This window comes from Phocoena phocoena, chromosome 17, assembly GCF_963924675.1.
Source record: "Phocoena phocoena chromosome 17, mPhoPho1.1, whole genome shotgun sequence".
In the NCBI taxonomy this organism is placed as follows: Eukaryota; Metazoa; Chordata; class Mammalia; order Artiodactyla; family Phocoenidae; genus Phocoena; species Phocoena phocoena.
The window spans coordinates 2,051,011-2,068,613 of record NC_089235.1 but is presented as its reverse complement, the minus strand read 5'-3'; the positions used below and the strand labels follow the sequence as shown (position 1 = coordinate 2,068,613).

At 40.4% G+C, this 17,603-nt stretch overlaps 1 protein-coding gene across 2 annotated transcripts in view; it reads right to left on the bottom strand.

The window, feature by feature from the left end:
- Positions 1–8,471, bottom strand: part of SNTG1 (syntrophin gamma 1) — a 188,496-nt gene extending 180,025 nt beyond the window's left edge. For both annotated transcript variants that reach the window (XM_065895511.1, XM_065895512.1), the window contains exons 1-2: positions 8,445–8,471; positions 708–842 (exon numbers count right to left, since the gene is read on the bottom strand). In XM_065895511.1, coding sequence (XP_065751583.1) covers positions 708–842; positions 8,445–8,471 — 162 coding nt within the window. The remainder of the gene's footprint in view (positions 1–707; positions 843–8,444) is intronic.
- Positions 8,472–17,603: the final 9,132 nt, after the last annotated feature.

The following is a 17,603-nucleotide window of genomic DNA, read 5'->3' as shown; positions in this document are numbered from 1 at the left end:
GCTAATTAGATCTTTAAATCTGCTCAGTTAAAATTTTGTTATTTAACACACCTGAGGATGTCCTCCAGAGCTGCACTTCAGCACCAGGGAGCAGACCGATGGGTTCTGAGACAACTTATGGCTCCTTCAGAGACTGGATTAGCATCAGGGTCATACGTTAACTGTTTAGAGCACAGACAGAGCTTGCTACGGCACCTAGCTTGATTCTACCGAGGAGGCCCACGGAATTACTCATGCACAATCCCCTGGGGAGAAGCCTTGCCACTGAGTTCCGGGACCACTACCTAAAGCCTCCTGCTTCTCCGATGCCAAGAGGTGGGCTCCACCTTTGCACCACCTCTGAAGGTTCACTGTGATGCAAGATGCCATCAGGGCAGGGAACCTGCCACTCACTGTTCTCATTTAGTCCTCGGTGTTGAAGTGTGGAACCCACTCTCTCGTGATTACAAATACAAGTGTCACTCTAGCCACATAATGACAACTCAGAGTCAATGAGACACCGAGCTGGAGACGGGCCCACTGTACGCCTTTGGACCCAAGTACAAGTCCTTATACAAGGACACTGCTTACTAATACTGAAAACAAAAATTACTGGCTCTGAAAGTAAGAGAAAGAATATTAAGTATGTTCTGTGAATAGACATTTTCATTAACAGCAACAATAAAAAAAAAACCCAGAAAACTTCAAGGGAAGGAAGAGCTACTTACACCAGAATAGAAAGGCTCACCAGACACACATATCACATCCTGTTCCTGGATCATCAGTATATCTTTGGCCAGGTGTAGCCGCACTTTGAAAGGCTCCGGATTACCATCCTGCAGCAAACAAATCCCTGTCTTTGTCTTCAGACAGAAAAAAAAAAAGAAAGCAAAACAGAGAAAAGAATTATACTTAGTTTATAGATTATAATTTTATGGCTTATTTATAGCCAAACATGATGAATAACATCTGAAAGCTAGGGAAAATGCACTCTGATGAGTCTGAAACTTAATACAGGTACACAGAAAAGTATAACCTTTTCACATAAAGTAGACCTCGGATAATAGAGATTATGTGAGAAAATCCCCACAAAGATTTGGAAAGTAAGGATTACAGTTTTACAGTATATTTTAAAAATAGTGAAAGTTTTGTTTAATACTTACAATCAATATAAATTTCATAACGGTTTTATTGAGATGCTATTCACACTGTATACAATTCAACCCTTTAAAGTGTTCAATGTTTTTAGTGTAGCAATATGCAGCCATTGCTATAACCAATTTTTGACCATTCTGATCACTCTGTAAAGAAACCTAATATTCCCATCTCTCCATCCTCCCACACCCAGTCCTAGGCAACCACTCATCTACTTACTGTCTTTCTCACAGAATTTTAAACCTGTAAAAACATACCTTCTTATCTTCTCTACCCTCCACTATTTGATCAACCCATTCACCAGCACACATGCACCTTGTACAGAGGAGGGAACCAGGGTAAAGAGGTGAAGAACTGCTTGAATTAACACAGCTAATTAAGACACAGCCTGGCTTGAGACCCAAGATTTTTGATTCCCTTTCCGCTGTTTTTGCTTCACACATTTCCGGGAATTGTGGAAACAGCCTGTGAATATTTCCAAACTTGTACTGCATGGCTTTAAACCATCAGCTTAGTGATCACAGAGGGAGTCCACACATCTCGTCCCTCCTGAAGCAGGTCAGGGTTATAATATTTGCCAGATAAATGGAAATATTCTCCTTAGCAAGGGCACTTTATGGTCTCATTTATCAGAGATGCAAATGGAAATTCTTTTGAAACAGAATATACTCGCTGGCTGTTACTCTGAACTAAAAAGTCAACAAAACCAATGACTACCTTGGAAATTACATTTTCATTTAATAACCATTGAGCCATTCTTAATTTGGATAAAGGGAGAAGTACATAGAAATACATTTTTACCCTTACTATGTAATGAGCACAAAATTCCAGACAAATAATATGAGACTTTCTTTCCGTTGGAATATAAATTAGACGTGGATTGCTAGGGGTTTGTTTCTTTAAAAGAATGTTCCATAATGTTGATGAGAATGTACTTAGATATCGCAACTTCCAGAGATAACTCTTTCTGTAAATTGCTTTTTCCCATGTGAAAATACATACCATTATACCCTCTATTATATACAATGTTAAATTGGTCTGTAATTATTTTGTAAGTGTTATAATATCTTTTAAGGAAAAACAAGCTTCTCCAGGAGCCATGATGGCATCAGTCCCTCCTCTGAGGCTATGCATAGCTGGGGCCCCTAAATCGCATCCATTAATCTACCACAGAGCTTAACTCAAGTGCGTATGTCTAAAAGACAAAAGAATGTCAGCAAAAGCAAATTATATTTTCCTTAATACAGACACAATTTTTGTACATTTTTCACATGGAAAAGTCTCTCATGCTTACAAGGTGATCTTGGCCAGGGGCCAACATCGGGACTTCTGAGATGCAGGGGAGAGACAGGCAGGAGATAATATCAAAGCTAAGGGAACAAAATTGGGCACATTTGCTGATTTTTAGATGTACAGTACATTCCAAGCCATTTTTTCCCCAGAAGTGTAATGGAATAGCTGGCAATCACAAATAAAGCCCTGTCTCAACTTGTGGATGAAAGAGGGGCTTTTCCCTGAGATCCCATAAATACATTATTGTTACACATCAAAGAGATCGCAAAGATCGCCAGGGAAAGTCTGAGGAACTAAAACACAGCTATGAGGTTTCTCGCATCACATTTCTGATATGGTCAAAGCTCCATTCACTCAAGTAATGTGTGAAATGTCCCCTAACTATGAGATGGTTGTCTGGAAAACAGAACACAGACTTGGAGCCCATGCTTGACTCTTCAGAGGACAAGACTGAAGGAAAATAAAGAATGAGGCAACTTTTTGTTAGAATTATATATATATATACATATATATATGTATACACCAATACATAGCTGTTTGGAGAAAATAACAAACTGAGAGATAATGAAGCTAACAACACATTCACATTAAAATACATTTTCCAGGCATTACAGATGTTACATTTTTTTCTATTACGAAAATTCAGCCTATGGACACGAAAATACATTAAAAATCCGACACACACATCCGCTTTGCCAATACTGTGTAACATTAACGGCGAGTCAGACGTGAATTAGACAATCATCTCTGGCCTCAGAGTATTCCTACTTCTAAAAATGTACATGTATAAATAACATGCAGTATGATACTGGAGCACTTGATACAGCAGCAACATAGAGAAGGGACTTAACTATTCATGAGAGAAGGGGCATTAGAGGAGGCTCTGTAGATAGGAAAATGTGTGGCTTGTCTTGAAAAAAGAAATCAAGAAAACAATAATTAGAGAAGGCAAAAGTAATTTCATCCAAAAGGGAAAAACTTGAGCGAACAGACAGAAGCATGAGGACACATGCTCCCTGGATGATGGAAAACGCAGCCCCGAGGCCCAGCCCGTGGTATGTGGGAGGGGCCGCGGCAGAAGGGCAGGGGGCGGGGCGCTCAGGCCCCTGTATGGTGTGCCCAGCGTGTGAACAGGCGGGAGGTGCCATGGAGGAACCTGAGAGCCGTGAAATAACGTAAACGTTTAGAGTTAGGTCTTACGAATGTATTTCTTACAGCAGAGAAGAAGATGGATGGGGGTTGGGGAAGTGAGAACATAGTTACTGTTGCAGAAACATAAACCTTGCGCAGGAAACTCTGGGCACGGGAAGCAACTGGCTCAGACCCGGAGCTGCTACAGTAGCTGGAAGAAGAGGGGTAAAGTCCATTTGGGGCACCCCCCAGCTCAGAGCAGCACCGCTGGACTGGCATCACCACTGTGAAGGCGGGCTGTGCGCCCTGAAGTATTAATCCCCTTGGCTCTGATAACCCAGGGCAGCAGAGGTGCGGAGATGGGTGAGTCAGGATTTGAACACGGACTGCCCGGCTCCAGGCTCCAGGCTCTTATCCCCTGGCCCTGGTCCCCTCATGCAGAGGTCTTTGAGGGGATGCCTCCCCCAGTCTTCCCACACACGAGGACAAGGCTATCCGTGTCTCTCACCAGGTAGCACTTTGGTTACCAAGCATCTCCTTATGGGAGTGCAGAGAGTTCTGAGAAGGACACCATCTTGAACCAGCCATTCTTCATGGATCAGAGCGATGGCCAGTGAGGGAAAAATGAGACAGAAACCACTGTGGGCCTGACGGATGCTTTTCCTGCCAAAGCTAGGCTGCTGAGGGAGCACAGGACACTAGCGGATACCGGGAGGGGCTTGACCCACATGGGCTCATCCCCCATGGACTGCTACAGGGGTGAGAACGGGCAACAGGACACTGAGTGTGGCCACCGGTGCGGCACAAACTAAAACACTGAGGGCTGCAAAGTCTTTACAGATCTGTGGACCCAGATTGTGCAAAAAATAAAAAAATCGTTCAAATAATGATCAGTCCCACATTTTAGTATAAACTTAAGACCTGCACTCCGCCTCTTTTTCTTTACTAACATAACAGTCATTTGTCTTCAGACTTTTTTAACTGGGGATGCATCACGCATGAGTGAGGAAATGCATGTGCTACATATAACATACAAATATATTACGTAATTATAAAACGTACGTAAAACTTGAAAAGTGATAAATACATTCAAAGGTTGTTTTCCTGTCCCTGATGGATGATCCTACATTGCAGCTGGATTCTGCAAAACCCACACTGAAGACTATTTGCTCAGAGGAATATTAAAAGGCAATACCTCTTAATTACTTAAAAGGCAATATGTTTAAACATCTAGTCATTGACTTGTTTTCTGTGAATCAATGAAGTGTGTTCAAGAATTTCCATGGATTTACTCTTTGTTTTAAAAACAAACCTCACATGTAAACTTATTAAGAATGTATGCTTTGCATAAACCAAGTACCTTTGGAAGTTTGAAAAGCAGACTGCCACCCACTTTCTACTTGAAAGCTAAGACCTCTTTAATTTAGGTTCTAGTCCTTGAAAGAACACAAATTGTGTTTTCATGGAACTTTAATATCTGTGTTCCTTTAACCCTGAAGTGTGGAATTTGCAATATCAGATATAATAAACTGCAAGAAACTAGGCAGAGACCATTCTATGCACGATAGTCTTGTAGGAATCCTCATATTTCTGTATTTTGGTTGCCAAATCTAATTTAACTTGTCCTGTGAGCCTCTAGTTGTAAGGAACTGTTACTGTACCATCTTGTAATAGCAGTGCACTAAATGCTGTTTCACCCAAGATGTTTCAAACTGCGTTTTACCCTTTCCTTTGCCTGCTGGGATGGAGTCTTACCTGGCCTCCTCCTTAGCTAAATTCCAGCCACTTTTCAAACACTTGTACAAAACTCGTATCTCCTTGCAATCTTCAGAGACCGTTCCATCCAAAGATGAGTCCTTAACATTTGGAACTCAGGGCTTTCACTGAATAAATACATTCACCTAACAGTTAATCGTGTATTTAGGCATGACATGTAGTGACTTCCATGACATTTAGTTCCATGTCACATCATCTGACTTCACCTTATATGCTGTTATCTAAAGAAAATCTTAATAAGTTATTACTCTTCATTTTTAAGGATTATTAATCTATAGGACCTAGTACAGTCTTTTATTCATACTGGGATTTTCAATATTTGTTGATTGAATCATAGTCCCAGATTATATGTTATTATATGAGACTAAATTATAAGTGTGCATGAATTATTCAACTATTAAATATGTTATAGAGAAATATGTATTTTCATACTCAACACCTAGATGTGATCCTATTTTAAAGAATGTGGATATGAAAGTGAACAATGAGGAAAACCCACACTAAAGATAGAATATTGGTTTACTGGAACACATAGGTTTTTTTTTTTTGCGGTACGCGGGCCTCTCACTGCCGTGGTCTCTCCCGTTGCGGAGCACAGGCTCCGGATGCGCAGGCTCAGCGGCATGGCTCACGGGTCCAGCCGCTCCGCGGCTTGTGGGATCTTCCCGGACCGGGGCACGAACCCGTGTCCCCTGCCTCGGCAGGCAGACTCTCAACCACTGCGCCACCAGGGAAGCCCTTGACGACACTTTTAAACGTGGAGAAGTCAGTACTTTTGCCTGGGTACGCACATACTTTTTCTTCTATAATGTGGGTTTTGCATTTGTCCTGATTGTATTCTCTCTCTTCATTTTTGTTTCTTGTCATACTTTTGAATCCCAATTACTTTAAGATAATTACAACATTTTCTTTTTAAGAGAAGAATTTTTTAAACAATAAATAACCCTCCTTTAGAAAAAAAGTCTGTATTAGATAATTAAGATGTTTAAATGAAACTTATCTAGCCACACTTCTATTCCTTCACAAAGAAGAGACTTCTTGGCATCTGCGTGGTAATATTCTATCTGGATCTGTCTGATGGACGTGGATATCAAATTTTCATCCTTAGTAGTTTATTATCAGTCAAGAGAAAACAAGTTTCATTTAATGTATCTTTGATATAATTTTCAGCAATGTAGTACTTAAGAAAGAGGCCCAAAATTAGACTCAGGCATTCCAAGCTATACATTATGGTTCTGCTTTTACCTAATTCATTAAATGTCACTCAGCATTCTCGTAAAACCTCTCCATTTGCTCAGCTGCAAAGTGGCAGAGTTAAGCTGAATTGTCTTTAAGGTGCAGGTCCACTTAAACGTTCTAAGACTGTGAATTTCTGGCAAACTCTTTGATTCCGGTCCATCTTCAGGGCGATTCGACCATCCTCAGGGCACCATAGAGTCCTGCATCACTTCCGGTGCAGCCAGCATGTGGCAGACACGCGGGAACTGCCCTGACAGTTCTGAGAAGGTCTGCTCCACGCTGGCAGCGTTGAAATGGTGAGATCCTCAAGGGATCATTGCCGGAGAGCAAAGAACATCTATTACAGAAGTAAGGGTAAGAGGACCTCAACGGCATCACCATTATAAAAAACAGCTGAACCTTGGACAGAATTTGATGTATGTTTCAAATCAATGAATCAAAACATTTCGTGTAAGAAACGGTCTGGGAAATCAATCTTATACAGCCTCTCACGTCCAAGGTGAACCATGTGTTAGAAACACTGGTCACTGTCCAGTCTCTACCACATGCGTCTCCAATGTGCGTCACGTTGTCTCATTCACACAAATATCCATTCAGATTGATGGGTGCTTTACCACCCAAAACGTAAGATAAAACTTTACAAGAAACTGTAGGTTTACTACATTCATACAAAATTAACAGTATGATAACACGTACTGTATTTACAACCAGAAATGACACACTTAAAATTTATGCTTCTAAGTGTACGCTCGGAAAACAGTAATTTTTTTTTTAAGTATGAACCTTTGAAAGGGGCTGAATTAAAAGATGAATAAGTTACACATTCTGACCTCATAATATTCAGGGTAGCATGTGAGAGAGGTTTGTAAACAAATAGCTATGATATAATATAATTTGAAAAGTGCTAGCATGTATAAAGGATTTTTAAAAGTATTACCATACTTAAACTTTGAAAATAAAAAAATAAGCATAAGTATTGAAGGAATGAAAGTAATTTATTATTTCTTCTGAACAACCTAAAATTGAACCTACTGTGACAAATATTTTTTTTAAAAAGATATTTTTTCAAGAAATATAATACATGACATTTCATTAAAAGAACAATTTTGACAAATGTTAATACTGAAGATTTTTTAAACTTTATTATAGGTAATCTAGTTATGGCTGTTTCTTTCTTGAGTTATTTATACATACTAAAATATTTTAAACCTTTTAAGCAAATATGAAATATCTTAACATATGAATATTTGCATTTTGCCTGAAGAGTGAAAAGACAATGCTTTGAGTGTTGCCTGGAAAGATAATCTTCCTTCCTACAATAGAAGAGCTGCATTCCTGGAGCCCCAAGTCCATGCACTGCTGACTGCACACTTGAATGGATGGCCTTTAACATCCTTCAAGAGCAATGAATGCATCACTTCCGCTCACACCGAATGTGATGACAGCTCTACAGAGAGTCGCCATACATCAATACTTAATACTGAAATACTTAAAGAGTACGGGAATCATAAAGTCAAAGGCTTTTAGTGCTGAAAGAGACCTTAGATGTCTTCTAATTTATAACCATTTCTGTGAAAAGAATTAGTTCCAGCTCTTTCACTAGCTGAAGCCTTCAGCGCACAGTTTGTGGGGAGAGACAATTCAGTCCAATGAAACATGCGCCAGTCTTCTTGAAGGAAGACTGAAATCCCGGGGCTTCCCCAGGCCTGTGAGGCCTCTTGCAGAGACAGCTCGTGCTCTGGAAACACCGTGGGCCCATCACCCGTCCCTCTGTGGAAAGCCATTTTCCACGTAAATACGTAAGGGAGGGCCCGGCGTTCCCTGTCTATCACCTGTTTCCCCTCATCAAAAGCGGAAGGCATGCGACCTACCTCCTCACAGGTAGTCCTGAAATCCATGTGCTGCGGCACAGCAGAGGATGTCGTCTGAAAAGACAGAGAAAGGCCATCAAGCACAGCATCGAGGGGCAGAGAGGAGGCCGTAACGAAGTACAATAAATGAGGCAGCGGGGCCGGCAGGCAAACTGTTTACAGCCACCTGTAAGGACAAGAGCTCCCAGGGGACAATGAAGAGACGGCAGGAGGAGATGAAACGTCTTCAGCTCCAGCTTCTGTGAAGAATAACCCTACGGCCATGGTTCCGCGGGCCGAGGATGTGCATTTCCAGGCCCCTCTCCCTCCACTCAGCATCCGGATGGGATCCAGGGCGGGATCAGCCTGCCGCTCAGGGGCTGGCTCATCCCTGCATCCACTGTGAAACCCCACTTGGCAACTGGGCAAGAAACTTCAAAAGGAGTAATTAAAAGTTGCCTTTCATGTGGTTATCTCTTGATAAAAGGTTGACTAATCTTCCTCCTTCTAATTAAAAAGCTACATGCATGAGTAATTCTCTCCGGAACTTAAAATGTAATTCACAAACAGAGTGATCTAAGAAAGCAAGCTATTTATCAGGGTGAATAATATAAAGATAAATCAACGTATGAAATACCTAATACAGATTCATTTAGTGGTCACTGTAATTTCTAAATGATAGGCATAGACTTAAATGCACATAAATGCGTATGTCTTGTTTGATTTTAAATGCTTTTGGAGAGTTTTGTTTTAATTATGTGATGAACTTAATAAAACTAAGGGTTCTCATAGAAAATTGACATCCTGTCAGTATAAAAAATGTGGAGCCAAAAGCTAACAGTTTAGGTAAATAAGACTCCCAAGTAAAATGAATGGTGAATTCCGAAATAGAAGACTTTATACACCTCAAACAACTGCTCCTCTCAGCTTTGGGGACAGTAAACTATCTTGTCCTCTTTGTCATTTTCTGTTGTGTGAGACTGATGAACACTTGATCAAGTGTGAGTGGAATGGAGTACGCTGTCACTGGATTATCACTGTTGCTTTTGAAAGAAAAGAGATTGACCATTTTCAGTAGTAACTGAACAAGCCACATAATACGCTATTTTCCATAAATAAGTCTGTGGGCTGTGAGCCTGCTTTGGTGTGACTGGAAAGCATAAGGAGGCCGATTTTAGTAAAGTTAAGTAAGAACAAATCATTAGCAAATAAAAGGGCAATTTGATGTTGAAATTATAACCTGATGATATGAACTATTTATTTAGTGTCCGTGAGAAATTTGCCATTAGTTTAACTATTACTTTTCAAAATTGCTCTTAAGATTGTATTTGAAAGAACTGCAAATATCTACTTATCGCCAACTCTGACATGAAGCTATTCCTTTTCTATAAAAGTAGGAGAATTTCAGTATTTATTGATTACATAAAAACACGGTGTCTCTAGAATCAATTCCCTGCTACTAAGTGCAACCAGAGAAAATAGACCTGAAGGTATTTAACCACCATCTAAACTCAATCTCTATTTGAGTAGGGGGTGTATCCATGCCTTCTACCATTTTTAACACATCTTCCTTGTTTTCTTAATTTTCCATTGGCTTTCATGAAAATATCTGGTAATAATATCAGGTATTTATTCAGAAAAAGAATTAATGTCATATGCAAAGCAACATAAATTTCATAGCTATCATAAAACTGTTTTCAGTGATTATAAATTTAAAAACTGGAATAAAAGTTGTATTTTATACATTTAAAAATTTCTGAGACCTTTTCTGTACAAAGTTTTATGTTAGAGTGGTTTTAGATTTACAGAAATATTGTGAAAATAGCACAGAGGGTTCCCACGTACCCCACATGCCTTCCCCTCTATTATTCACATCTTTTTATGCACACCACGCCTTAGTATGGCACATGGTGTGTGACACTGTTACAGCTAATGAACCGGTACTGTGATCTTATTGTTAAGGCCCTACTTCTTTGAAATGTCCTTGTTTTCACCGTCCAGTGTCCTCTGTAGTTTCCAGGGTCCCATCCCAGATGCCACATTACATTTAATCACCGTGTCTCATCACGCTCCTCTTAGCTATGACCATTTCTCAGACTTTCCTTTTTTTTAATGACCTTGGCAGTTTTGAGGATTATTGGTAATTGGTAGAATGTTCTTCCATTGGGATTATTCTGACGTTTTTCTCATGACTGTAGTGGGGTCATGGGTTCTGGAGAGGAAGACCAGAGATAAATGCCACTTTACCACCTCACGTCAGAGAATCACAGTCAGCGCGCCTTATCCCTGCTGCTGAGGCTGACCTTGATGGTCTGGCTGAGATGACGTTTATCATAAGTTCCTCTCGGTCCCACTCTCCACACTGCACTCTCTAGAGACAAGTCACTATAAACAGCCCACACTTAAAGGGTGGGGAGTTGTGCTTCTCCTCCTTGAGGGTTGAGTATCTACAGGGATTATCTGGAATTGCTCTAGACAGGAGATACATCTATTCTTCCCCATTTATTTATTTATCCAATCATTTACTTAGGACCTCTCAGCCCACAGAGCAAGGAATATATGTGCATATGATAACCCGGGTTGGAACGCACGCATTTATAAAGGTTTCCATGCAGAAGCATCTGTATCTTTGTTAAGCTAACCATGAGCTCTTAGTGATGTTGCGTCTCTAACACATGACTACATGGACCTTCCTAATTTCTCCCCTTGTCTGTCTGTAGATTCCCACTCCCGCAGGGACCCACCGTTCACTTACCTAGTTGTTCAGCCCCAGCGTACAGGGACAGCCACACAGGAACTGTTAACACATATCCCTGTGGGAAACAATTTTATCCACTAGAGCACAGTTTATTTTGCCTTTAATACTACAAGCTGCACTCATTTCCAAAATGATGAGTGTGAACCCCTTTTCTCCTCCCCCATTTCAGTGAGATTATTTCAGACCTTGCATTACAGTTAGATTCTTTGCCATAATAGGGTCTCCTGATCCCCTGAGAAGTTTTTAAAATTTTTCATACATCAAGTTGACTCCGCGCTTTAAATTTCCATGGGATTTGACAATGTCATGCATTGTCATGCATCCACCACTACAGAATCACACAGATCACTTCACAGATCTGAAGATTCCCTCCCTGTGAACCCCTGGTCAACCAGTGATCTTTTTACTGTCTCTACAGTTGTGATTTTTCCAGAATGTCATATAATTGGCATCACACAGGACAGAGTCTTTTCAGACTGTCTTTTAAATTTTAGAAATATGCATTTAAGGTGTGTCCATGTAATTTCATGGCTCAATAGGTCATTTATTTTCATCGGGATAAAATTCCATTGTTAGGAAGCACCACAATTACACTTATCCAGTCAAAATTACGCTAACCCTCCACCTTAAACAGAACCATGACTAGCTGAGGTGCTTGCTGAGGGCAAAGGTAGTAGAAGGTAGTTTTCAATACTAGTTACAACCATGTGTCCGGCTGTAGAAATGAGAACTGTAATTGTGTGAGGATTTCTTCCTTATTTTATTATAAATACGATGATGAAAGTCTTTGTTTTCTCCTTCTTGTATCCTCTTATGATCTAACATAAGTTTTATTAATAATGTAGGCTTTTACATCGCAGCATTCAAGTCACAGTACATCAAGGAGAGGAGTGAACGTCACTTCAGGACTTAGTGTTCCCTTCCGAGGAAAAGATTCGTGTTATTCTGGGTTGCATGCAGGATACTTGTTTCATCTCGGTTGGAAGTAAGACTTTACCGTCCTTATTGGGAGGTTAAGGAGAAGAGTGTGAATGTCAAGTTGACAAGGGTGAACTATGATGGATAGTTTTCATGTGCTGACCTGATTAGGCCAGTTATTCAACCCGGTACCAAGTAATCGAATCAAACACTAATGTAGGTACTTCGGTGAGGTATTCTGTAGCTATGGCTAACATCTACAAACAGCTGACTTTAAGTAAATGAGATTATTCTACATAATGTGGGGAGCGGTGGGCTCATGCCATCAGCTGAAAGGCCTTAAAAGCAAACTGGGACATGTCTCTGATGATGGAATTCTGCTTCAAGATGGCAGCACCAAGTCCCTCCCATCCTACAGACTCTGGACTTCCAGGTCCCGCGATGGTGGCAGCCAACTCATTGAAATGAATCTCTTAATACTTGTATGTAGATATATGGGTATCCTACTGGTTATGTTCATCTGGAGAATCCCAATTGATACCGTTTTGTATGCCACTGAGATTCTACGGTTTCATTAGGCAGTATTAGTGTGACAATAACTGAATGAAACAGCATGTTTCTATGTATTTCTGAAAATACATTAAGTACAGCTAATCAGTGCCAGCAAGCCCAACGACATAAGCTCCAGAATATATACTAGGTATTTCTAAGTTATGCAATGAGGACTATGAGAAAAGAACTTGATTTTTTGCAATTGGTTTATTAACAAGATAAATTAACTAATACCTTCATGGAAAGTTACAAAGAATTTCTTTTTCCTCACAAAACAAAAAATGTCTTTTGTTTTTCCTAGAGGCACATTCACTGCAAAGAATGAAGTCCTTTTCTCATAGCTCTTATTGCGTAACTTAGAAATTAAAAAAACAGATTTTTAGGGCTTTCTCTATATGATTGTTTTTAAATAATTAATCTGTAGTAAAATGTAAAGCAATAACAAATATACAATTCCAAAAGCTTTCATCTCTATATCCAAGGATAAGGAAAAATAGCTTACTGACTTATTAGTATTTAGTATGTCTTATCAGGGAAAAAATAAAACTTTTATGAAAATGAATTTCTTAAAATGATTCTTAGAAAACTTCATCACTTAAAATATGGAGATGAGAAAAGTAATGCATAAGGAGCTTGGGCGGATAAGGATAAAATTCACTTTAATGTTTACAGAATCACAACATATAAATGTGACCTATTACGTTCCTGATCAATGTAGAATCCCCTTGACCAGCAGGGAGAAGCCGCACAGCATGGAAAAGTCCAAGCCTAAGGAAACCTGTTTCTACCATGATGACACCTGTGACCCAAGGAACAGTGCCAGCCTCGTCCCTGAATAGTGAGAGCGGAGCTGGATATTCCCGAGTACGCTCAGAGTACCACTTACATGTCACGGATCTTCAGACCTGGCCTCTGTGCGAAGGTCTCGCCTCCTATGATTAAACCTAAGACTAAGAAGTTAACTGCAACTGTTGTTGTCAATCACGCTGAGAATAGCACCAGATCCTGTTGATTAAACCTCATCTTTATAACCAAAACCGGGAAAGCGGAGTTAGACAAACAGTCAGACTCATGCATGTGGAAATACTACTTCTCTCAAAATGCTTCATTTGGTATGAGGTTGATGAGATAAAGAGAACTTCTTTCCAAAGCCACAACACGTGGGGATCTGAGACCTGAGCAGGTAGTTACGTAAGACAGCACAGAAAGCATCAGTGCAAATACACGTGAATTTAAATTATTTAGTTACTTTCCAGGATGCTTTAGTGAGTGTAAAAAAGTCTCTGTCACACTCTGCTTACTATGACAGCTCAGTTTACTGAATGGAAAAATGTTGTCTATTTATAGAACTCGCCCTAGGCTAAATTATAAAATATGCAAAATTTATCTTTCATATTTTGGGGTATCCCAAAGTCAAACCCAGCCTATACCCTCTCTACACGCTTTCACATCTTCTCGTGATGCCTTTGTACGTTCTGTGCTGGGTACCTTGGGGGCGAGTCTGTATGCATCGTTCCCCTTTCTATATTGGTTAAGAGAGTGCTTTTGCTTCTGCCTCCTGTAAGGGCCAAGCCAAGCAGCTAAGAGGTGATTTCACAGGGTCTGAAACCCACCTGGCCGCCCTCAGCTCCTGTGGTCTGAGAGAGGTCAGCCTCTGCCCTCACGTCCAAATTCCTGGTGGGGCAGAGAATGGGAATTGAACACAGCACGTCCACCACATTTCATCCTTCTCATCACAGTGCCACACGCAGCAACACAAGGACAAGGAAAGCAGCCCTTCAGGGGCAGCCTGTGCGGAGCTGGCGTGGGTGTCCCAGGGGAGGGGCCGGCAGCTAGCCCCCAGCCCCCAGCTGAGAACTCCCCTGTCCCCACTTGCTCGGTCCCCTTAGAAAGAGACCTCCTTTTAAGGCCGTTTTTTGCAGGTCTTGAGATTATGGAAGGCATTTTTTGCACTTTTTAGCGTATATATATATATATATATATATATATATATATATATGTATGTATAATTTTTTTTTCCCTAAATGTTCTATCAGTTTTGGTCAGCTATGCTTACTCTGCTTGTGTGCAAAGTTGTCAAGAAGTTTTGGGATTTTCTGTCTCTCTCTGAGATTTTTTTTTAAATGAAACAACTCCAATCTCTTATTGATGTTTTGATAACTTACGGGGACTCTGAATGTCTACTCTGATTTCACAGCACTTAAATGTGTATTTAGGCAATTACGTCAGGTCCTTAAGTCATTTCTTTTTGATGCTAACTCATTTTCACCCAATCTATTTAGCTAGATATTTATATTTCTGAGTGAATATTTGTTTTTAATTATAGAGTTTTGATAATACTCCACGAAAAAGAGAAGAAAGTATGTTTCAACACTTAATACCTAGAAAAAAAAGAAGGAATTCTGGAAATTTATGAATACCACTGCAAGCCTACCAAATCAGAAATGAAACAAACAGGATGTTGAAAGAGATATATGTGCCAAAGGGAGCCCTCCAAAAATTTCTGGAATGCCTATTGTGCAAAACTTATCTCCTCCTCCAAATCTAGAAAATGGAAAAAACACGTGAAATTATGTACAAAGCTGTAAAGCCTTCTCACTGTGCACAGAAATAAACCAGGAAGGGATATATAAGTGGGTGTCAATATTCATGCTGCTACACACTCAATTTTTTTTCTTCCATTTTTCCCCAAAGTTTTGATTAATGAAGATGCTGGCTTCACAGCGCCTAGATTTTACCACTCCAACACTTCAGCCACGCGCCTTTATATCAAACCTCTAGCTCATCCACCCTCTCTGCACCCTCAGTCCTGAATTCCGCAAGCGCCGGATCCATTCCACGTGGACACATCCTATGCAGCTGGCTCAGGAGTCCTCCAAGCCCAGAGCTCTGCAAGGCCGCGTTTAAAGCCCACTTCCTAGGTAACTGCTCTGGTCCCCGTGGCCCTCCGGGCCTGAAGTGTTCCAGGCAGAGGCCCTCACATCGGGGCCAGAAAATCAAACCCCTTGTGCGCCTTATTGCAGCGACACTGTCCATCCACAGAGGCTTTGCAATCGGAACAAAAGATAAGCTACTGACCACACAAAATGCTAACAATACACCGAAGTCTAGTAATACAATTAAATAAATTTGAAAGTGCTGACATAATGTTGTTAGACATAGTTACTTATTAAGATCTTTTTCTATCACTCCAAAAATAACAACTCTGATATTCTGACTAACTGAATGTTTAGATACTGAGGGGAAAATGTTTGACCACCATGTTATTCCAAAACAATTACCATATTTTTCTATAGTAAGAACAATACTTTCATCATCGTGGTTTTAATATCCAGCCCTTGGTTTGAACAATAATGACAAATTTTAACAGCCATGTGATTTATCTTTTCCCTTTTCAACTATTGACATAAATCCTGTTGTGAATTTAAAGAGGGAAATGGAACAATATTAATGGCTGCCATTGAAAATTCAGGGGCTGACATAAATTGGAAAAAATGTTCTATTATTTTTCGAAAATGGCAAAACTTACAGAAAAGAAATCTTCACTCATTAAGAGGCCTAAGAGAGCAGTTGAGTTGTACTTCAGAGAGAGGCAGCTCAGAATTTACTGTGCAAAGGAATGGCCTTGGGATCCTGTTAGCGCATCCCTGGGGGGAGGTGAAGCTCCCGAGAGACAGTCAAGGCCCTTTGGTTCTTGGACCACACTTATTAGCGAGGCTACAGAGGAGGAATCTGGCGCAAGGAGATGTATGGCTTTAGCATCAAAGAGAGAGGTCTAGAGCATCTAAAAGGTGGTCAAAATATGGTAGAATAGCGCTGGCAACTTCCCTTTCACAGAGTCCTTCACCATCAAAATAGCTCTTCTCCTGACAAGCTATGTATTTTAACACTAATATGTAAAATCATGGCTCACAGCAGGGAACACGTGCATTCAGCTCCATTTTATAAGAAAGAATATTAGTATTTATTAATACTATTAAAAGGTGCAAGATACAATGTTCAAAACATGGAACAATAATTGCATGATGGTAATAATGAAAATAAATCTCTCACATAATATTGAGCAGAGTTCGCTGTGCTATACAGCAGGTCCTTGTTGGTTATTCATTTTATTTTATTTGTGTGTGTGTGTGTGTGTGTGTGTGTGGTATGCGGGCCTCTCACTGCTGTGGCCTCTCCCGTTGAGTGCGCAGGCTCAGCGGCCATGGCTCACGGGCCCAGCCGCTCCGCGGCATGCGGGATCTTCCAAGACCAGGGCACAAACCCGTGTCCCCTGCATCGGCAGGCGGACTCTCAACCACTGCGCCACCAGGGAAGCCCGGTTATTCATTTTAAATATAGCAGTGTGTACATGTCACAAACCGGTTCGTGATCAGACCTTTAAAGATTATCTCAATTTATGAATCCATCAAGTATCTAATCAGATTAACAGATAATAAAATGTTAAAAACAAGCATAGCCTTGACCATCATTTTCATCTAACCTCCTCGAATACTACTGAGGAAAGGGAGGTGCAGAAAAGTGGTATACATTCTCTAAAATTCCTCAATTTTGTGTCCAAATTTGAAATAGAACTCAATATTATTAAACCTACATGAGCTCTTTCTCCTATCGTGGCTTAAAGCCACAGTGTTAGGTTTGTGTGAAATAGGAGACACATGTCACATTCATAACTGGAAAGACAAAGTATGAACGTAATATTTGAAAGGAACTGTTAACTTTGTAGTAAAGGGGGTCTAGGTTTGAATTCAGGCCACTCACTTGCTGTCTAAGTAACTGTCAAATTATTTAAGTTCCCTAAGGTTTGTTCATCCACTATAATCTCAGGTTGATGATCTCCACCCCCCACCCCCCCCGGGAGAATGGGGGAGTTTAGTCAGAATATATAAGAGGTAATTAGGGTGCCCACACACAGTGGATGTCCAACAGTGCTGATGAGAATGACATATGTC